The sequence below is a fragment of the Mus caroli genome, unplaced genomic scaffold, assembly GCF_978045245.1.
Source record: "Mus caroli unplaced genomic scaffold, Mus_caroli_1 scaffold_10, whole genome shotgun sequence".
In the NCBI taxonomy this organism is placed as follows: domain Eukaryota; kingdom Metazoa; phylum Chordata; class Mammalia; order Rodentia; family Muridae; genus Mus; species Mus caroli.
Window position 1 is genome coordinate 46,345,524 of NW_028227265.1, and position 22,550 is coordinate 46,368,073.

Consider the following 22,550-nt stretch of genomic DNA (forward strand, 5'->3'; position numbering starts at 1 on the left):
TGTTACCCTAGGCACAGTGTCCAATCTGCCTGTGTGTGGGCTTCCTACTATACACAGGAGCACCTAGCTTGTGAAACTGTAAGTCTAGGAGATACCATGGTGAGAACGAAGAGCTAGGCTCAGCAGTGGATTCCTGATGCGGTGGATAGAAATCAATGTCTCGTCAGAAGAGTGCAGGAGCTTGATTTGTGTATCAAGTTCAATATACATCTGGCCTCCCTACCAGGGGAGAGAGGAAAAATGACACTGGCGCCCTCTAGTGGTGAAGAGGTAGGAGGGCGCATTAGGGAGACCCTTCAGTTCTATGCTCAGTTCCTGTAAGAGCTGTCTACAGGATGTCCGTGCTGTCCTTTATGTTTCTTCCTAGATCAACTTTTCACCTGCTCAAAAGAACCACACTGAGATCTGCTGATGGCTTTTGTTTTTGAGTCATGGTGTCACGCAATCCAGGCTGGCATTACTCTTGAACTGATGTTCCTGCCTCCAACTCCCAAGTACTGTGTTAACTGCCACACTCCAACCCGTGACATTGACCAGAGAAGACAAAAAACTTCTGTAGAAGAATTACATTTAAAACTTATTAGGTTATATTTTTCTTATTAAGGATCCTTATTGATCCTTATTAAGGATCAATTATTGATCCTTAATAAGGATCAATACCAATAGTGGCTCAACGAACAAATGGAAACCACAGGAATTTAAACTCACAATGCCCTTCGCTAGGCGTGTAGACAGTTTTTGTTAGGGTTTGGCTATGAGCCATCCCCACAACAATGCTATATGCTGTTAACTTGGTCCCTGAAGGATGGATCCCATCACTGAGATGTGACTGAGTCACGATTGCCTGGTCTTCCTTCATCATTTGCTGGCTTTATCGGGACATGATGGAAACTTCTGGATGTGGAGCCTCGTTGAAGGAAGTGGGTCATATTCTAGAGGACTCTCTCTTGTCTTGGACCTCTCTTAGTGTTTTTCTGTTCCTTGGCTGCCATGCTGTGAGGATTTTCTCCCCCTTTTCCATGATGTTCTGCATCACCACAGCACTGACAGAACTGGCCACCACCGCCAGGGGACTTGGGAAACAGTGAACTCTAACCACGCCTCCTACACACCATGCTGCTGCTTCTAGCTATACATTTTTTTTTTTAGGGTGATTAGGAGGAGCTTAGTAGGTATAGAAATTTCAGGCAGAATTTGAACTTGGATCACCGCTGGTCTATGGAGTTTTAGATCCCATGTTCTAAGGTCCAAGAAAACTAACTGTACCAGATGGTGAGGAAGAGAGCTAAAATGTCCACTTAAATTAATGCTGAGAGCCGATTTACTCTCCTTACTTAGCAGGACAGCTTTGTTCTCCCGGCTCTGTCTTCCTTCTCATGTATATTGGCGACCCAGGGAAGCCCCAAATCACCGAACAGAAAGATCAAGGACTCACTGAGTGATTGCGGCTTCTTTTCATCATATTAAGTTCTTTTCATCCCTCTGAATTTACTTTGAAACTCACCTTGAAAAGAGCGTACAGTTCTTCCAGCTCATCGATGGTGAAGGACGTCTCCGTCACAATGGTCCGTACCTGTAAGGGAGCGCGCAGACTCAAAACACAGCACACCGAGGGAGCACGGAGATTCAAAACATAGCACACCGAGAAAGCCTCTAGGTTCTTTCTCAAGTTCTGCCTAGCTGGAGCGGGGAGCCAGCAGGAGCTGGGAGGGGCAAAGTGAGGTATTCCCCGCCCCTGCCCCGCCCCCATCTCACCTCCCATCCCTCCCTGCTGCCCTTCGCAGGGCTTACCACATTGCGTTTGGTGGTGTCCTCCAGGGTCTGGATCACTTTCAGCCTCTGCTTGAATCTCATCTGCTCAATCAAATCGGCCCGGATAGTTCCAAATTTCTAGAAAGGAGGAATTTTGGTGTTTCTAAAAAAAAAAAAGTGCTCAAGCACGCAGGGTCACATGCACAGACCGGTAGAAACACCTGCGGCACAGAACGAACAATTCCTTCCGTGACAGTGACGAGAAAGCCATTTAGGGATTGTATGTAAATCAATAATGTAGAGCTTGTCCCATACCCAGTGACAGAACTAAATTCCAAAGTCACACGTGTCTTCTTCGAGTGAAAGCCCCTCAAGAAAAAAACTTGGATCTCAGGCTGTGGTTAACCACTTAAGGGCATGGGGAGCGTAAGGCTCAGAGAGGAGGAGGTGGGGAGGAACACTTGCAGATCTCCAGGCTCCTTCATCCACAGGGGCATTGTGTGAGCTGGCTATCTCTCCAAACTCTAACACGCCTAGCACTGCCTGATGTCTCCCTAACTCAGACAAGAAACAAAGTCATAATATTTATTTCTACTAAACCGCCCAATTCAGGAGTTGGTAGGAATTGCCACTCACTAATGATGAGAAGATTCACTCCCATTAAGTCTGGCCAAGCCATCATTTCCTTCTAGCTAAGTCAGTTAAGTCAGTTAGGAGAGAAAAGCTCCCAGGGCGGGGACATCTTCTGATCTGAACAGCAGCTCAGGCAGAGGCTGCTCTACAGTGACCACCAGCAAAGGGCTTGCCGCTCAGGGTTGGGGACCCGAGTTCTAATCCCCAGAAGCCATACCAACTCCCTGCCCCCCAAAACCAATAATACCATTACTGGGAAGATGGAGACTGGGATTTATGGGGCTCTCTGGAACGGCAGCCAAATTGTGCGGCTCTGGGTTTAGTAAGAAGACCCTGTCTCACAAAAGGCGGGAAGCAATTGATGAAAAAAGCCATTGTGCAGAAGGCACAGCATTTGTGCTTTCTAATGTATTGTTTAAGACCCAAAGTTTAGGAAATAAGAGGCCATAGAGTAAACAGGTACTGGCAGCTCTAAGGGGCCCTTAGAGTTGTCTTAGGGTCCTTCTGCCCCAGGAGCTCCTGACTCGTCGTCTGGGATGCAGCAGCCGTTTGGACTGATTTGAGAGTATCAGGACTAGAAAGCATCTTTTTCTTCATCCAGGTGGGGCAGCCACGCAGGAACCCTATGACTGTGGGCTACTCCGCCCTAGCGTTCTGCATGTGTATGGATGGCCTTTGTCCACGCCTGTGACCACGACGACACCCATCAGAGAAGGCTTATGGGAGGAGTGGTTAATTTTGGCCTATGATTTCAGAGGATCCGTTATGGGGTAAGGACACAGTGGAATATGGCAGCTCACGTCATGGTGATCAGAGGACAGGGAAAGAGAATATAGGTGGAAATTGAGGGCAGGGACAGAGCTCCCTGGGAGATGCCCCACTGACCTATTTCCTCCTACGAGGCTCTGCCTCTTACCCCCTACCACCCCCAGTCACTCCATCAGATTGTAAAACCATTCATTAACCCCAAGCCCTCATGGGCCACCTGACTCTGGAATGCCCTCAGGCACATCCACCCATGCCCTTTTACTAAAATTGTAGGTGTTTCTGATGACAGGCTTTGGGTTCCGCCCAGCCAATCTAGCTACTGAGCAAGTCCCAGGTTAGGGAGAGAGCCTGTCTCAAAAACAAAGGCAGTTGGCTCCCGAGGAAGGACATGAGAATGCCCTACAGTTCACACATACAGAAACACACGTGTACTCGAAAGACACCCCCACCCCACCCCACCCCACAGTAACCACCGGGGGCCAAATGTAGCAGCACAGGACTTCTAAGGCCTCAAGAGGCTGACACACAGGGTTGGCTTCACTTCCACACAAGGAAAGGCAGCGCAAAAGCGCCTCCATTTTGTATTCTTGCTAAGGCCACTGTAGGCTTGACCCAGAGTTATCACCCCTTGATGGAGAATCCTGTGGAAAATTACCCAGCTCTGTTCAAGATCCTAAGATCAAGGTGGCCCAGATAACTTTTCTAGCTTGTCTTAGCCTGTTTGTACAGACGCCCCCCCCCCCTGCCCCCCGCAGCTAGCTGCTTCTCTTAGCTGCTTCTGCTGGAACTGCCAAAAATCAGGATGTGGTTTTTGCCTTTAAAATCCCAATGTTCTGGACACGTGGGGTCACATCTGGCTCCCTGAATACCTGGGTGTGGTTCCAGATGGCTGGAGTAAAGATTTTCAATTGGCTTTAAACTACACAGTGATCTATAGTGGGAAAACTGGAACACTTCAAGGAAGGGCCAAGATATAAAACAAGACTTTTTCTCAGTAAAAAGAAAAATAAATTAAAAAGAAATAAATAATTGTTATATCCGCAACTGTCTGCTCCAGGTGTTCTCATTGCTTAGTGTAAGAACAGGCAGTGAATTATTTGTGACGATTTCCTGGGACTGCTCCTCAGTCCACCGAGTGCTGAATCTGACAAGCTTGTAGATCAGGTGTCAGAAGGCCAGAACTTGTCACACCATTTACAACACAAGTTAAGGCTCATGAGAAAGCCCAATATACACTCAGCAGCCTTCTCTGAGATCAAAGCTTTTAGCTTCAGGCAGTCACCTGCCTCAGACAACCAATGTAAAGAGGGGACAGGATTTCTGTCCATCTCCAAACGCATGTTGAAACTGAATGCCCAGGTGTTGCAGGGTTGATGGGAAAGGCCTTATCTACAGGTCTTAGAAGGGCTGCCTCCTGTGGACAAGATGCTATGCATCTTTCTGATGAGAAAGATGGGGCTCTCATCTGCAAGCTCCTGGCCAGCCTTAGGGTTCCAACCTGTGGGTCATGACCTTTGTAGGGGTCGAATGACCCTTTCACAGGGGTCAAACGTCAAATATTTATGTTACAATTCATAACAGTAGCAAAATTGCAGTTATGAAGTAGCAATGAAAATTTTATGGTTGAGGGGTCACCACTACTGTTTTAAAGGGCGGCAGCATTAGGAAGGTTGAGAACCACTGCTCTAGGATTCTGGGGAATCCAGCCTTAATCTTTATGAAGCAGCTGGATTCTTGTATTGTATGACAACAGCAGAAGCCCACCCGAGCTGGGTGGGAACGCTGGGGCACCTTTACCACATGGCCGGGAAGTAAAACCTACCTCATAAGACGTCCCTATGAGTCTGAAGATGTCCACCGCAGGGTAGGGCCCCACGTCATCACTGAGCAGGGAGTGGAGATGAGGGATGGGAGGCAGGGTGCTGTCTTTGTTGGTCACACTGTCTAGGTACCTTAGACGAGATACAAACCAGCTGTCACTAGGAATGAACTGGAAGGCCTCGGGTGTAGATCTCAAACTGAGCACATTGAAACAAAAGTCTAAGAGCTTCTTGTTTCTTTTGCTTGTTTGCTTATCTCTCCTTGAAGCACTGGGGACCGAACCTGGGTTGTTGTGTGTACTGAGCAACTCTGCAGCCTCAGCCCCCTTTATACTTTTTACTTTGAGATTGGTCCACATTAAGTTGGCCAGACTGGCTTTGAATATATAATTCTCCTGCCTCAGCCTTTTGAACAGCTTGGATTACAGTGTGCAACACCAGGTCTCATTAAGATTTTTCTTAAGAACAGAAACCGCCTTCATTTTTGAAGAAAAGGATATTGAGCTGGGGCAGTGGTTAAAGGCTTAAGGGCACTTGCTGCATAATCCTGCGGAGCAGAGTTTGAATCCCAGCACTCACATAACACGCCAGGACACTGTAACTCGAGCTCCAAGGGAGGCAAAGATACAAGACTGGAGGATCTTAGGGGTTCACTGGCTTCCAACCTAGCCAAGGAAATATGAGTCCCAGGTTCAGCGGGAGACCTTGCCTCAAAAGAATGCATGAAGAGTGATGGACGAAGATACTCAATACCTTCTGCACATGTGCACACATGCATCTATCTGCACATATATGCAGACATATATGACGTATATAATATATATTATATATATATATATATATATATAACAGACATATATAATACCATAAATATTCAGATAATAAATGCATATTCAAAAGGAAAAAGCATGTGAAAACATGTCCTTGGCCACAGAGACCAATAAGCCTTTTGCTCAATGGAGTCAAACTTATGAGGTGGCTCCAGAGCCAGCCATAGTACTGTACCTTCCCAAAACAGTCATGGCCTCTCCATCGTCCTTGCAGTTCAAGAGTTTATCCACATTGGCATCCAGTACAGCGAGAGCTAGCTGAAATATCACTTTGATTCCTTCATAGAAGAAACAGTCCACAACCACCACTGCACTCTCAAATGGCATCACACTGAGGAAGAGTGTGAGGAACCATGACAGGGAGATGGTAGAGATCACCCCCAGGTCCTGCATGCAGTCGTACAGCTGCGGGACATAGTCTCGGGCCAGCTCCTCGAAGACTCCCTGGTCCACCAGGGCACCTGAATGGATGACACAAAATGGCCAGTTAGCCCTGCATCCTACGGGAGAACCTAAGCAAATGGATAGACCATAGTCTGCTTTCGTCTCTGTGTTCATGGCAAAAATACCTTGACCAAAAGTGACTTAGGAGAGAAAGGGTTTAATTGAGTACATAGTTCCAGGGTACAGTCCATCACTTCAGGGAGGCCAAGGCTGCATGAACCTGTGTGAGCCACAGGCAAGAGCAGAGAGGGAAATGAACACATTTATGCTTAGTTCTCAGTTAGCTTTCTCTATACTTAACCCAGGGCCCCAACACAGGGAATGGTACTGCTCCCCCACTCAGGCTGGGCTTTCTTACATGAATTACGGCGGGCAAGACAATCCTCTGCAGACATTCCCACGGGCTCACCTGAAGGTCTAGTCAATGTCTCACAGAGAATCTCTTCCCAGGTGATCCTGGGCTATGACAAATTCACAATAAGAATTGATCAAAACACTTACTAAGCCCTTATTTATATAAACACTCTGTAGCTATGGGTTCCCAAGACATAGATTGCTTTTTAAATATATATATATATATATATATATATATATATATATATATATATTTTAATTCAAAGAGATTCTAGCTGTACACAGTCACCACTGACTTGCTGATATTTTAAACTGATACCACACACGCGATGGTCAGTTTTTCTGACTTTAAAATCACCCAGGAGACACACCTTTGAGCATTCCCAGGAAGGTGTTACTGGAGAAGTCTAACTACAGTGGTAAGGGTCACCCTAACTGTGGGCTGTCCCCAGGGCTGGGGTCCTGGACTACATTAATAAGAGAGATCAGACTGAGCACTAATGTCCACTTCTCTGCACACTGGGACCCAATGTGACCGACCAGTCGCTTTCAGTTCCCACCACCATGCCGTGACTTGCCCTGTGTGGGCAAATTCCGAGCCACAACAAACCCTTCCTCTCCTAAGTTGATCTCTGGCCAGGCGTCTTGTCGCAGCTCTGAGGAGAAGAACTAATACACTGCTACAATCTTTTTCCTATGGAGGCAGGCTAAGGTGTTTAAATCCAGCCCCACATACCTACAACTCTGGTGTTGTAGTAGTCGGGAAGCATGCGCTCACACAAGGCCACAAGCAGCCAGAAGGCCTCCTCCTCTTTGGCATACAGCAGTAGCACTGAAGTGACAATGTTCATGGCCTGAGGGAAGGAGAGAGAGAGAGAGAGAGAGAGAGAGAGAGAGAGAGAGAGAGAGAGAGAGAGAGAGAGAGAGGGGACGCCATCAAACACGGTCTGAATACAGCAAACATACACCGTGGCAATCTTGTTCACTGTCGAGGGGCTGAGCCCACTCTATGTTACTCCAAACTATGGGAAACCAGTGGTATCTCAGGGTAGGCCATTTGAAAAGCAGCCTCCACCATCTATCTGGCTCCACCCGTGCAGCACAGACTCAAGAAATGAGCTATTCCTGCAAGTAGGTGCCTTATCAATAAACTGGGCAGAACTAAGATTGTAGGGGAGTGGGGAAGGATTAAAATTCTATCAGCGTATTCAGGCCAAGAACTTTGTGAACTGAAGAAAGGGTCTAACCCCCTCACCTAGAGCCCATAAAGAGAAGGGCAGCCAGGGCTGCAATGGAAGAACTGCCACCAACTTGTTTTGTGCTACCTAGTGTGCGCATGCTGGAGCCACAGGCAGAGAATGGCTGATTGTCACAGGGTTGTCCCAGGGGCTGAGATGTCTGGGCCTCTCCTCATCCATCCATCTGTGGGCCTCTTCCTCTCCTGCAGGCCTCCCAGTTTGCCTCTGCAGACGAACTGAGCTTTATAGCTCTGGGAACCCTGGGACCCTCATCACCGAGGCTACCACAGCAGCTTCCTCCTGGCAGTGGCTGAGGTCCCTTATCAGCACGGCTCTATCGACATTTATGCCAGTCAGGGTCTGAGACACAGCCTCTTTAACTCTATCTAGCCATTCTATATCCCAGACAGACAGAAAGACTGTATCAAGTTTGACACGAGAGGTGGTAGTTGTAATCAAGGTTAGAATTTGAAACCTGTACTCAGCTGAGCCTGACTGCCATGAAAGTGGAAGATATGACAAATTCCTGCCACTGAACTGCTGGCTCTTCATAGATTTATTGTTCTTCACTAAATTCTGGCATTATGGAAAGATATAAATTTGTTTGTCTATTTTTCTGACATAGTTTGCTCACAACACTGACCAAAAAAGAAAAAAAGAAAAAAGAAAGGCCATTCTTGTAGGTGCCAATAAACTCCCAAGAAAAGCCAGATAAATAAGCTTTGAACTTCCGGGCCACAAAAACTTGGTGAATATTCTTCTGAGTTCAGTCTGCTTATTCCCCTTTAGAATGGAAAATCCACAAGTCCTCTTCAGCAACTGCCAAGGATCTGTCTGTCTGTCTTCACTGGCACCACAGTTGACCTGACTCAAGCATGCAGAGGCAAGTCCTCACTGCAGAGCCCCTGCCCCAAGCCTGCTGGACAAAACTTTCAGCCTGTTAAATCCCTTCAGTATTCTTAATCCTTAATGCAGGGGAGGAAAATATTTCCTTTTAACCTCTCATAAATAGTTCCTATAGCCAAGCACAGGGCTCCAGGCTGCCCTCGGAGAACAAGGAGCCCTTTCAGACTTGGAGCTCTCCGCCTGTGTTCCTCAGGAAAAGATGCTCAAGATAAGTAATGGTGATTTAAATTCTAAAGGAACTTTATTTTATTAAAAGATATTATCAGAAAGCTCATAACCACTAAGCGGCTCAACGTTAACTGTCCCTTAATTAAAATATGAAGATCAAAAGGTAAAAATGAATTCTATTCTGTCAGAGGCCAAGCGGCTTGTGAGTTCCTTTTGATCTTCTAGAAACTAGTACCAATTCATCAGACTTGTGCAATATACATCCCCTAAGAGGTGTTTGGATGAAAAGGTTCCTCCTTAAAAGCCTTGGTATTCCAAGTTGTTATTAAAATTCCACATGAGAATTAGCCTGCCAGTTCTAGTCCACGGCCTCGATAAAGGTCAGCTCCTCAGCCATCAGGCAAGAAGACAGGGCTCCACGGTTCTACTTTGTCCTGGGTCCTGGGTGAGAGGAGGGAGCAGGGGAAGCTGGGATGGCAGGCTCTCCAGCCTGACGGCTGTGCCCAACGAGAAAACCAAACCCGAAAATAATGTGGTAGGGGAAACTGGTGTGTGTGTGTGTGTGTGTGTGTGTGTGTGTGTGTGTGTGACTTACGTTCAAGGTACTAGAATACGACACTATTTTAATTTTATGTGGGCAATAGTTTTTCTGTTAGTCTGCATTAAGTATTGACTTTAACACATGTTAAAACATAACCCTAGCATGGGAAAGCTGTGTGTTTAGTCACAGGACATGTTTGAGAAGCAGACAGGCAATCCCAACAGAAGCTGGGGACTCCGCCCACAGGATAGAAGGCAGGTCAGTGGGGTGCTGAGCAAAAGACCTTCCCTAGCCACTCAGCTAAACAGAGACTGGCACAGAAAAGCCTCTGTGGCCTTTGGCTCCCTTCTTAGGGCAGGAGTTAAGGAGGGTGCTTCTCTGAAGACCTTACAACATCTGGAGTTAAGGAGGCTGCTTCTCTGAAGACCTTACAACATCTGGAGGCGACTTTTCTCCTCAGAGTGGCGGTTTCAGCTATTGCCTGGTGGAGAGGTGACAGAGATGCTGACCACAGCACCCGGGACATAGAGTTCTCTTCCTATAGAAACCATTCGTTCTCCCAGTGGGCTCCGTGGACTCAGATGTGGAGGAAGAGCAGTTTGCTAAGCCTGTGCATGGCTGACTGGAGCTAACACCCAAAATGGATTTGGCTTCCAACAAGAGATTTTCCTAACTTGTATACACCCCATAGACCTCAGGGTTATGCATTTCATACACAATGTCATCCTTAAATCTCCTTCAGGTCCCAGCTCCAGTCACACTTTGCACAATTTAAACAGGAGGCTTGCAAGTCTGGCCACTGGGCGGATGGAGACTTAGCATCGACAGCTACACCTCCTCACCTGGGGTCATCTCCCATCTGGCTTTTCTCCGGAAGAGAATGTGGGGGCTTTACAGCAGTTGAGGGCTTAGCATTGGTCGAGACCTTGTGCTGCCCGCTTGAGCTGCCTGTTAGAGGCGTGTTCTCTGGGGATGGGCCTGACTGCTGCTGCCCAGTGGTGAACAAGCACTTACATCCCGCCCTCATATTCTGCTTATCCCTAACAGGTCTGGTTAGCACACTACTTATCTTTGGGGTACCTGGGGGAGAGAGTCCCCTCAGCAAAACTCTACTTGGTATGAGTAAATCCATCCCCCAAACCTTGATAACATCAATCTTGTCACTGAGTTTTTCCTACATCACTTGAACCCACAATGCTGATGGTGCCTAGGTTAAGTCACCCTGCTGCGATGACCCCCATTAGCCAGAGTGTCTCCCTGTCTGTTATCTGCTGGCAAACAAAACAAAAGAAAGTGTTAGGAAGGAGGTTAGATTTGCAGAGGACTGACCGGCCAGGTCCCAAAAACTGAACGTGATGGACAGTGGGTGGGTCAGCTCAGAGTCTCCCAAACCAATGCAAGGGTCAATGGTGGTACAGCCTAGCCAGGTCAGACTCCTCTAGGAGAAGAGGCATAGAGTCCTGCTGCCATTTCCCCAAGTAAAAACGTTTCAACTTTGGGGATATGTAAGCCCTTATACATACTCTGGCTTCTTACATTGTCTACTTACAACAGGTTAAAATCTGTGTAAAACAATGTTTTGAGAAAAGCAGCCCCTTCCCTGTAAATGATCACATGGAGAGAGGCATGACAGAGGGGAAAACTGGGAGAAGAGAGTTACAAACCCGCTGCCAGCAGGGCTTGGGCCCATCGCTGCTTGCCTGGGCTTCCTTGCTTGCTCTAATTAAACTCCCGGCTGGCTGGTCTGATGCTGAATCTCATCTGAATTCTCCTCTTACAGGACTATAAGAACTGAGACTGCAGGTTGGGTTTGAGATTGGAGGATACTTGGGGAGGAGCCCTCCCCAAACACAACTTGCGGCAGTTACCTGGCAGTACCCTATGTTGGGATTGCGAAAAGCATAAGCCGTTAAGACTCTCCTCAGAGCCGCGATGCCCATTTCGTTCTGGAAAGCTGGGTGTTCTGGAAGGGAGCGGTGTAAGTCTCTCTCAATCTCCTCGGTGGCCAGATTGTACTTTCCCATAGACTTCTCCACAAGATCCTCGTAGTACCCGGGGTGTGTGGCCTTTTCATTGATGGCCCCTGGGACACAACAGATAGGACATCAAGAAAGCTGAAATCCTGCTGTTCCAGCTATAGACAGCAATGATTGGCTGACACTCTGCTTTTCCACCAAGCAAAGGAAACTGAAAAAAAGATCACCTTTATAGGGTGTTTTCAGTGACACCTAGACTGGTAATTTACCTGTGACCTTCTTCCCTCTCTCGGTCCCTCAGCGACCTGGCCACGCCACCTCCCAGCATGTGCTAAAGGTTCGAAAAAGTGTTCCAAGCCCACACAGACAGCACTGAGGGCTGCATAGGGACATAAGAGGAACGCCAGACAGAGTGAGCCAGGCTGAATTCTCACTCTTGGTTGCTCTCTTGGCTTTTATTTTATGAGAGGATCTGTTAAAGTCTCACTTGAGAATAGGATTGCCTCTCAAAATAACTTTTAGCCTGTTTCTTAAAGCTCTTCTGCAATGGTGACATAACAGTGACAGGAGAGCCTAGGGCTTGCTAAAGCTGCAGGCAGCAGCGGCGAGGGTCCTCACAGTAGAGCTGAGTCTCTACCTCTGATGGGACAGCCCCTTGGGTTGCAGAGATGGGGTTGCAGAATAGGGCCAACAGTTACTGACTTGAGATCTTTATGTTAAGATTCTCACAGGCAGAAACACCCATCTGTGTCAATAACTAAGACCCAATCTCAGTATGACTTTACACTGCCACTGGGAAAGGTGAATATTCACACTCAGAAGAATGAAACCGAACCCTCACCTGACAGACACCCCCAGTCAACAACATGTGTCAAGGGTTAGAGCATAAGCGATAAAGTCTAAAAGGGCCAGAGGAGAACAGGGAGGACATTTCTTACAGAGCAATTAATCTTTGCATGTGATACCAGTCATATCCACAGGGCACAGGCAGTAAACATAGAAACAGGTAAGATCATGTAAGTTCAAAGCTTGACTCAAGCAACAAGAGGAAGCTAACAGGATGGAAAACACTACAAGTAAACCATGCATTCGATAAAGAGTGCTTATCCAAAATACACGACTGTAAAGGGGATTTAGGTGTCTCTGAAAAGCACTTGCCCTGCAAGTCTGAGGTCCTGAGTTTGATCCCTGGAACTCAGAGTGGAGAGAATCAACATTAAATGTATTGTTTTCTGACTGGCACACGTGCCCTGTGGCACACACACACACCATATACACATACTAATGATAAATAAAAGAATAAAAAAAAAATAGGGGCTGGCAAGACAGCTCAGCAGTAAAGATCACTTGCTGCTCTCGTAGAGGATGGGAATTCAGTTCCTGGCGACTGAGTCAGGCAGCTCATGACTGTCCATACTGCTACAGAGGACTTGAAGATCACAAAAAAGTTATATGAAACAATAGGAAAAGAGCACAAAATAATAACAAATCAGAAAAAGTCCAATTAAAAGTAGGCAAAGAAACAGACATTATTCAAAAAGAGGCCTACCACAGGGTAACAAGTACATGAGAAGGTCCCCCCCCCCATTAGGTAACCACTAGACAAATGTAAATAAAAACTAGAGTAGAAAAATGAATACATTAAAGATACAAGATACAGGATAAATATACAAAACTAAGTTCCACGCATATTTGCTAACAATGAGCAACTTCCAGATGAAAGGAAATAATCCCATTTATAATAGGATCAAAAATTAAAATACTTAGGAGTGTAATGAAATAACATAAGCCAGGCCTAACACAATGCAGGCTACAAACGTAGCTCAGAGAAATGAACAAAGATCCAAATCTAAATAAATTTATCCTCTGTCCACAGATTAGAAGACAACTCTGCTAAGAGAGAAAAACTCCCAAACTTACCGACAGATTTAACATAATATCAAAACCACAGGAGCCCTTTGCTGATTAGCTGATCCTAAATTCTTTGTAAGTGACTCCAAATGGTCCAACCAATCTTGAAAGGAAAGAATTGGAAGGCCCACATTTCTTTGTCTTACATCTTATGACAAAGTTACAGTAATTTTGGCTGTGTGATACTCACAGACAGAAATATAAGTCATTGTATTAAAATCTGAAATCCAGACATAAATTCCCATATTTATGATCATCTCGTCACCTTTGAAAATGCAGAGAAGATGACAACTCAATGCAGAGAAGCTGAGCCCGTTCAACAGACACACCAGGACAACACTTCATTCATATGGAAAGGAGTGGGGTTACGCCATTCCTTCTACCACACAGAAAATTAACTCATAACGAACGGATCAGTGAGACATAATCTCAAGCCCCAGTTGCAAGCACAGGTCAAAGCCAGTGGTTCTAAACCCTCCTAATGCTGTGACCCTTTAATACAGCTCCTCACGTAGTGGTGACCCCTCAACCATAAAATTATTTCATTGCTACTTCATAACCATATGTTTGCTACTGTTATGAATCATAACATAAGTATTCATGTTTTCTGATGGTTGTGGGTGATCCATGTGGAACAGTTGTTCACCCCTCAAAAGAGGTCACGGCCCACAGGTTGAGAACCCCTCGTCTAAGCATTCATGACTTAAAGGTACAGTGACAAAGAAAGCATCCTCCAGAATGTTAAAAACTGTGCTTCAAAGGTCAGCATTTAGACAGCGAGAACAGACAGCAGAATGGAATAGTCTGAAAACTCTCGTAAGTGTTTTGTATCCAAAACCGATTAAAAAATTCTTACAACTAAATACTGAATATTATAATTGGAACATTAGCTAATTAAAAACGGGCAAAAGACCTCAGTAGACATTTCCACAGGAAAACTACGCCAACAGCCAATAAATGACTGAGGAAATGAATCAAAACCACAATTAGAAAACTACAGAGAATAAGTGGGTGTGGAGTGCTGAGCTCTAAGGGGGAGCATCCGAACCCCAAACCAAGCTGTCAACTCCCAAGGCTCAGGGAACAACACAGAACAAGGAGGGGCAGGCTGTTATGGTCAGGGAGCACTGCTGTCAAAAGGGGTCTTCTGGACTTGACAGGAGCTCACCAAGCCCCTACTGACAATAGACAGCAGCTGGAGAGAGATGAGTCACCTTTCTTCAGGGGTGTGGCCTCTGGTATACTGACCACATCACAACGTACAGCCATAGCATGCCTACCCGCAGGCAACACTAACTGGATTCAGGTATGGTTATAGGAAGGCAGGGAAGGACGGAGGGAGGAAGGGAGAAATAGAAGAACGGAAGGAGGGAGGAAGGAAGGAAGGAAGGAAGGAAGGAAGGAAGGAAGGAAGGAAGGAAGGAAGAAAAACAAGACATGAAGCTGAGTTGGGGTTAGTAGTAACCTGGTGGTGATAGGCTCAGGTTGAAGGGAAGGAAGGGTGAATATGATCAAGGTATAATATATACATGTATGAAATTCTCCAAGAATAAATTAAAATATTATACTCAATGAAAACAAGTAACCTAATCAAACCAACAGAAATAAACTCCCTAAACCCAAGCCTCAACTTAGAAAGCACTTCACACCCACAAGGACAGCAACAGCAGAGGCAGTAAGAGTCAGTGGGGATGTGGAGAAACTGGATTGTCCCCTCACCAACGGGGACGTGACAAGATGCAGCTGCCTGGCCAACCCTCAAGGGGTTGCTTAGAAGGTAAAGCATGGGGTCACTAGAAAGGCCAGAAATCCTTCTCCCACGTACACAAACATATCTAAAAGGCACAACTCAACAGTCCCAGCAACAGTCCCAGGGTAGACAAGGGAACAGCCTAAACTGTTCATCAATGGATATATGCATGAAGCGCAGCTCTGGGCCCTAAACAGGAGTGCAATGTGGATACAGGGTGCAGCACGCTTGAAACCGGCAAACGTTATCCTATGTGGAAGTCGGTCACGAAATACTGAAAACTGGTTTCATCCACATGAGATGTCTACAGTAGACAATTCACAGCAACAGGAAGTAGGTCACCAGGTGCCCACAGCTGGGAGGAGTCTTGATGGGAAATGAAGAATAACTGACCAATGGCACGGAACAAGGTGACAATTGTGTAAAAGTAGCCGTGCCGACAGCGATGTGATTTGTGGATATATTCTAGATCACTACATTGTGTACACACTGGTAAATCTTGAGTCATTGCTCAAAAGATGTTTAATTTAAAATGAACAGTAGCCAGTGGTGGCACACACATTTAATCTCAGCACTTGGGAGGCAGAGGCAGGTGGATCTCTGTGAGTTCAAGGCCAGTCTGGTCTACAGACAAAGTTTGAGGACAGCTAGGCTACACAGAAAAACTCTGTCTCACAAACCAATAAAATAAGATAAAATAAAATAAAATAAAATGAATGGTAAAATATGTGCAGAATGACAAAGTAAACATTTACATTTCACTTTACAGAGCAGTGTCAGCAAATCAATGGTTGGCCCAGTCCTTATGCCTGACAGTCACAAGCAGACTGACACTGGCTGCTCTGCTCTCCATGGACACAGTTAGAACTTGACATCAGTAGGTCCAGAGTCCAGACCTGCAGCAGCCTTTAGGTCACGAAAAGCAGACAGATCTCAACATGGGCTTCTCAACCAGAAACTGGACCACCTCTATGGGCAGGCTGGTTTCCACATCAACACCACCCATGGGTATGTGGACACACACCCAACAAAGGATAGCGTGTAGACCCTTTGGTCACAGACAGCCTCCTCTTTAAACAAAACACTGAATAGAACCCTCTGCCCACGTCTGTCTACGTCAGTGGGCTGGGTGCAGCTGCTGTGTACTGGTTTCTTGGTGAATTCGTTTAAATCTAAAATGTGGCTATAAATAAGTTCTAAACTGAAGAAGGAGAGAAAGGAACTTTCCTGTACTGTCAGCGCTTTGGATCTGGTTGCCAAGGTGACCAGTTCCTGAAACACAGGGTAGAGTAAGAGAAACCAAGAAAGGGAACTCTCTATCACAACGGATGTAGTTAGAGTGCACCAGGCTCAAATTTGAGCATTACTTTGTGTTTTCCGAAATAGCGTCTTTTTAAGCAGCCCAGGTTAGTGTTGTACTCACTAGGTAGCCCAGGCTGGCCTCAAACTTGTAGAGAGTGTCCTGCCTCATCCTCCCCAGTTTTAGGATTACAAAAATCCACATCCACGCCCAGCTCACATTTAACATTTCAGGGAGGACCTGGGTCTGGTCTACACAGTGAAATGGGGGTGGGGGGCGTGGGGGTGGGAATCAAACAAACAAACTTTACACAAAATAGATAAAACAATTTCTATCTTTAATTTTATTTCTAGGATCTGAGCCTCTTATTTTTTTAAGATATATCTCATGATAGTCAATTTTACCATTTATGTCTACTTTCAGAAAGGTCTACAGTGTTAAGGCTTTCTTGTAAGCCAAGTGACTTTATTTTTAAGTTTCAATATCATTTGCTTTTAAGGAAAAAGATATGATAAAAGTACTTGGGTGGGACCATTTGTAGGTTCAAATAAAAAAAAATACTCCCACGGACTGAGTTAGACTGGTAAATAACATTTCCTTTAAAATGAAGATTTGGCGATAGTCAAAGGTATACGCTGATGACTGGGGTACAAAGATTCCTGGGGTGCACTAGATGTTTCCAGATGGCAGAAAATAGTAGTGGCTTCTCTGAAATGATTGAAATATTAAAAAGAGAAAAAAATCGAGTAGAAAAATCGCAGAAATTAGCTCACCACTTTAGATGACTTTTATTGTGGTATATTGTTATAATGGCTTAATTTTACCAGTTTATTAATATCTTACCTTGCCTAGTTAATAAGTTAGCCTCTATTATTAAATGTGGTGTGTGTGTGTGTGTGTGTGTGTGTGTAGGAAAATCTTTAGTATATACAGGATTGAATTCTGCTGTGTTTGCAGGCACTGGCTGGGTGGTGTGTGTGTGTGTGTGTGTGTCTGTCTGTCTGTCTGTCTCAGAAAGCATGCCCTGAGGACAGAGAATAGTGTTAATAGCTGTCACTCCTCTCTGGGAGACCTTTCTTCAGTGGTTTAGAGGCCAGTAAGTGGTCCATGCTCCTGTAAGTACCCTCTCACCTATGCTTGAACAAAGAAGCCTACTAGAGCTCATTGGTTCACTAAGTAGACTTCAGTGAATTCTAGTCGGTTACTGGTGCCCTAGCTGGGGTGAGCAGAGAGACGTGTATTCCCATCTCCAAAGAAAACATAACCAGTCCCACTGAAGGATTCTCGATGAAGTCAACATTTCCAGGAGAAAACAGCACTTCAACTCACAAAGTATTACACTTCTACTTCAGATCCTGTTCCCTCCCCCTCAACAGCCTCACTGGAGAAACAGAAGAAACCACCGCATTGGAGAATAGGGACAGTGACCTTGGAAACTCCCCTGTGAAGGAAGATACTATTGACTCCAGAACCTGGTGATTTGGGTATCTTATCCCAAAGGACTTTGGCTGCGCATCGGAAGGAGGCTGGAAGGAAGCCCCAGCCACCCTGCCGCACTGCTCTCAGCCCCGGTCACCCTGCAGCACTGCTCTTGGCAATTGTTACCTGAAAGCAGCAGCCAGAGCTCTCCGCGCATGCTCTCTGGGATGCCCTTCAGCACCAGCTCCCGGGTCTTCTCTGTGCGGTACATGCAGATTCCCTGCCCATACTCAGCAAAGTGAATCTTCCAGGCTTGTTCTTTCAAAAACTCTTTGGCCTGAAAGACATAGTGGGGCATGACCGATCCCCCATTAGGCTCTGATGGGAGGTCCTAAGGCACCACGAGAGATCGGGCTGATCCCTGTTGATGGACAGTTGACTCTGAGCAGAACTCCTGAGAATGTAGAGCTCTGGATGCTTAGAGTTTTTTCCTAATTTTATCCACTCATAGCCTGTTCTATCAGAGTCTCCTGTTCAGTAGCTACTTGATGGTAGACCAATCACTAGCCAGTAGAATGCTGGTCATACTTGTAGTTTTGTGTGAATGGCCCCCGTGAATGCGAATTGGTGACTTAAATGTGGGCCAAGAAAGAGCATCATTATTTGTTGTTTGGTTTACACAGGAGTTAAAAAAAAATAAGGCCAAAGACAAAGAAGTCACACAGGCACTATGACTCCCAAGGTTTCCATAAAACCACTCTGCAAGCTAATGACACACTTAGATAAAAATTGTTTTTACTTATTTATGAAAAAATATGTTAGAGATATCTCTACAAACATTTAAGGCCATTTCTATTGATGTTAGTTTAATTACAATAAAAATATCTACATGGGGACAGGAGAAATGGCTCAGTGGTCAAGAGTATACAGTCAGAATTCAGATCCCAGGATCTACATAACAAGCTGAAAATGCCTATAGTTCCACCTCCTAGGGATCCGAGCTCCCTCTGGCCTCCAACTGCATGTGTATACACACACACACCCCCAAAAATATCTAAAATAAATCTTAAAATGTTTTGTTTTCTTTTGTTCTAATCCAGTGAGTTTCAGTGGACAGGAAAATGCACCCACCAATTTTGGGTTGAATTCTTCAGGAGATCGCCGCCGGTACATGGTCATGAGGGTCTGGGTGGCTGTAGGGACACTGTTGCCATTGAGGTTAAAGGGGCGTTCTCCATCAGCATCCGAGCTTGTGCTTCTCTGGGGACTGGAGGAAACGAGGCTGCTGGGCTGAGAATACACCTGTCAATGGAGAGGGACACACGTGAATGGGCCTGGTGGCATAGCTCCCTTCTCTGTACAGTATTAACAGCTAGGTCATGTTTTCCCTCTTGCTGGGTGAAGAAGCGGGAAATACCAGCAAGTCAACACCTTTCAGAAGTTAATCTGGGGCTAAGTCATAAACTCCAGCATTCATTGCTCCAGAGTTTGGCCTCCTGGGGCCAGGCGTGTAGCTCAGCTGGTAAAGGGTTTGCTTACAGTGCACACAGCCCTGGGCTTCATCCCCAGCAGCACAGAAACGGGCTGAGGTGACCTGAGTCTATAATCCCAGCATCCCAGAAGGTGGAGCCATTGTCAGCTACACAGCCAAGTTCCAGGCTGGTTCTCTGTGCCCCCACCCCACAAAAAAAGGAAAAGAAAGAAGGAAAGAAAAAGAAAAAGAACAAAGGAAAACTGTTCAAGGATTTCTATTATCTGCGGAGAGATTAGAGCACTATTGCCAAGTTAACTTAAGACAAAACATTTTCCCTGTATTATCTCAATAAAAGTGTGCGGTTATCCGCTTCACTGATTTGCCTCCAAGTGAAGCAGGACACGGCAGAAGCAAAAAGCTTTGAAAACTGTTTTGCCTCCGGTCTAGTTTCTGGCATCTCAAAAATGCTACAGATGTGACTAGGCAGCAGGGACAGGGTTGGTCCCCACAACCTTGCTGTCTTTAGCTAACTGAAGCTTCCTCCGCCACTCCGGCTGACTGTTCTTTGGATGGTGGCCTGTGCATTCCAGCACAGAAGAATCACCATAGTGATGCTATATTTCAGGTCTGATTTCGGAACCCTTCCCACGGATGCCATTAAATAGAAAGGAGTCACTTTTCGTGTAATCAGAACAGGTCACTTAATGATATCTCCAACTTAAAAAGGCTGAAACTGGGCCTGGTGGTATAAACCTGGAATTCCAGCTAATGCTGAAGCTAAGGGATTGCACGTCACAGCCTCTGTGGGCTACAGCGTGAGTTCAAGGCCAGCCTGGAGAACTTAGTGAAGGCTGGGGTTATAGCTCTGTAGCAGATCACTTGACTAGTTTATGTGACACTCTGGGTGGCAACCCTTTTGAGGGTCAAATGACCCTTTCACAGGAGTTTCCTAAGATCGAAAAAACATATTTGCGCAATGATTCATCATAGTAGCAAAATTACAGTTATAAAGTGATAATGAAATAATTTATAGTTAGGAGATCACCAAAACCTGAGGAACTGCATTAAAGGGTTGTAGTATTAGGAAAGTCGAGACCCACTGCTTGATCATAGAGCTATGATCAAATTTCAATTCCTTATAACTGAAGACGATCCTGCTGAGATACTGCGCTGGCACTTGGGGCTTAACACAGCTGTTAAATTTGACAGTCAAACAAGTTGGACAAAGAGGTGCACACATCAGGGCTGACCCCACGATGCTCCGGTGAACATAGGAGTAGCCCTACTATGCTCGGGTGTCTCCCACCAACCTCATCATCTGAGCTGTTGCAGCTTCCCGAAAACTCTTTGTCTGAATAGATCCTAGAAGTCGTTTGCTGCAAGAAATCTGAGATCCTCTGCACCAGAAAGTCTCTGTCTTTCAAGTTGGCGAACAGGAAGGTCATCCTGTTCCTGGTGCTGATGGACAGAGGGCTGGGGAGCACACTGCAGCTGTCGGCCTTCTCCACGATGGTTACCTGGGGAAAGAGGAAGCAGGCGCACCGTGTGGGAGGACTGGGAAGGCAGCCCCTGCTGAAAGAGCAAGGAGCTCACATCCCAAGTCCCTGGGGAAGCCATCCATGTCTCAGACAAACAGAAATCCTTCCAACACAAGTCAAACTGGAGACTCTAAATGGAAAATAGAATGATCTTTCTGGGTTTTTCCAAACTAGGGGACATTTTCCAGCAACCAGAGGCATATTTGTTTGTCACTGGTGGAGAAGTGACAGCTGCCTAGTCTGATGCTGCCAGACATCTTGCTGGGCACAGCTCTGCAGCAATAACTGGCCCAGGATGCCAGTCATGACAAGCTTGAGATTGAAAAGGAATTCCCAGTTTTCATTAAAATTTCATGGAGCCAAAGGAGACAGCTCTCCTAGCTGCTGTATCATCAGTAATAAAGTAATTCCAATGCTGTCTCCTTTTACTAAGTAAAGATTATGATGGCTTTCAGAATGCCACCAGTCCATTGGATGCATCATACAGATGCCAGGGCTTGGCAGCGAATGCTTTCAAGGACTTGTTCCTGAGCAGACAGGATGTAAACAACTGAACAACTGTGCACCTGTGCTCTCTCTTGCTCCTCTCTCTGTGCGTGTGTGGGTATGTGTGTGTGGGTGTGTGCGCACACGTGCCTGCAGGTATATGCATGTATGTATACATTTGTGGGCACTCAATCAAGTCTTCTACAGTGTGAAAGAAAAAGAAAAGAGAAATAGCTGTCTTTGAACTGAAGACTACATCTCTCTGTCTCTGTCTCTCTCTGTGTATGTACATGCTGCATTTGTGAATATGTGTTTTGTGTGTGTGCATGTGTGAACATAGGCATGAGGATGGTCAGAAGTGGATTCTGAGGAATCTCTCCCTCAATAACTTTCTACCTTACCTTTTGAGGCAGGGTTGCTCACTGAACTGGGAGTTCACCAGTTTGTCTAGGTTGTCTGGCCAGGGAATGCCAGGGACCCCGCAGCCTTTGCCTCCCAAACAGGAGCATACTGCCATGCCTGAATTTCAAGATGGGTCTTGAGGATCCAAACTCAGACATTCATGCTTGCAAACAAATAAAGTACAGATATCTATCTACCAAGCCCAATACCAATGGTTTTGAACAGGATTTTCATCAACTTCAAACAAATACAAATATACTAAAAAATTTTTCTTTAGTACATTAAAACAACAAATCTTAGAGCAAACGTTAAGTGGTGTGTCCACCATAACTTCAACTTTCTATCTAAAGCTAGAATCTCTTGTCTTCCTCATTCTGCAGTCTGGCCACTGCACACTGGCAAAACTATGTTGGCTTTTGATCCCAAAGTGCATTTCCCTTGCTGTTCCAGGTAACAGCTGTACCACACTCGGGCAGAATCTGGTAAAGGAAATCATGCTGAGGGGCCAGCAAGATGTCCCTGCAGCAGGTCAAGAGCCTGCCCCCCAAACCTGGAGACCCAAGTTCCAGCCCTGGAGCCAACATGAAGTTAGAAGGAGAGATTCACCTCTCCAGCATTATCCTCTGACCTGGACACTTCATACCTACACATCTCTCTCTCTCTCTCTCTCTCTCTCTCTCTCTCTCTCACACACACACACACACACACACACACACATACACACATGCGCACACACTCATGCATGCACTTTTTAAAAAAATATGCTTAGAACTAAGTGAATTTGCTAATTTACTAATTCAACCAAAATGAATTTGCAGGAACAAATTATGGAGCCTGTTT

General features: G+C 45.7%; 1 protein-coding gene across 1 annotated transcript in view; it reads right to left on the reverse strand.

The window, feature by feature from the left end:
- Tbc1d9 (TBC1 domain family member 9) overlaps window positions 1-22,550 on the reverse strand; it is a 103,480-nt gene that overhangs the window by 12,021 nt on the left and 68,909 nt on the right. Inside the window, exons 7-15 of the mRNA XM_021169602.3 lie at window positions 20,595-20,801; window positions 18,942-19,112; window positions 17,997-18,147; window positions 11,323-11,537; window positions 7,338-7,455; window positions 5,979-6,264; window positions 4,976-5,105; window positions 1,792-1,890; window positions 1,505-1,573 (exon numbers count right to left, since the gene is read on the reverse strand). Of these exons, the coding sequence (XP_021025261.1) occupies window positions 1,505-1,573; window positions 1,792-1,890; window positions 4,976-5,105; window positions 5,979-6,264; window positions 7,338-7,455; window positions 11,323-11,537; window positions 17,997-18,147; window positions 18,942-19,112; window positions 20,595-20,801 (1,446 nt within the window). The remainder of the gene's footprint in view (window positions 1-1,504; window positions 1,574-1,791; window positions 1,891-4,975; window positions 5,106-5,978; window positions 6,265-7,337; window positions 7,456-11,322; window positions 11,538-17,996; window positions 18,148-18,941; window positions 19,113-20,594; window positions 20,802-22,550) is intronic.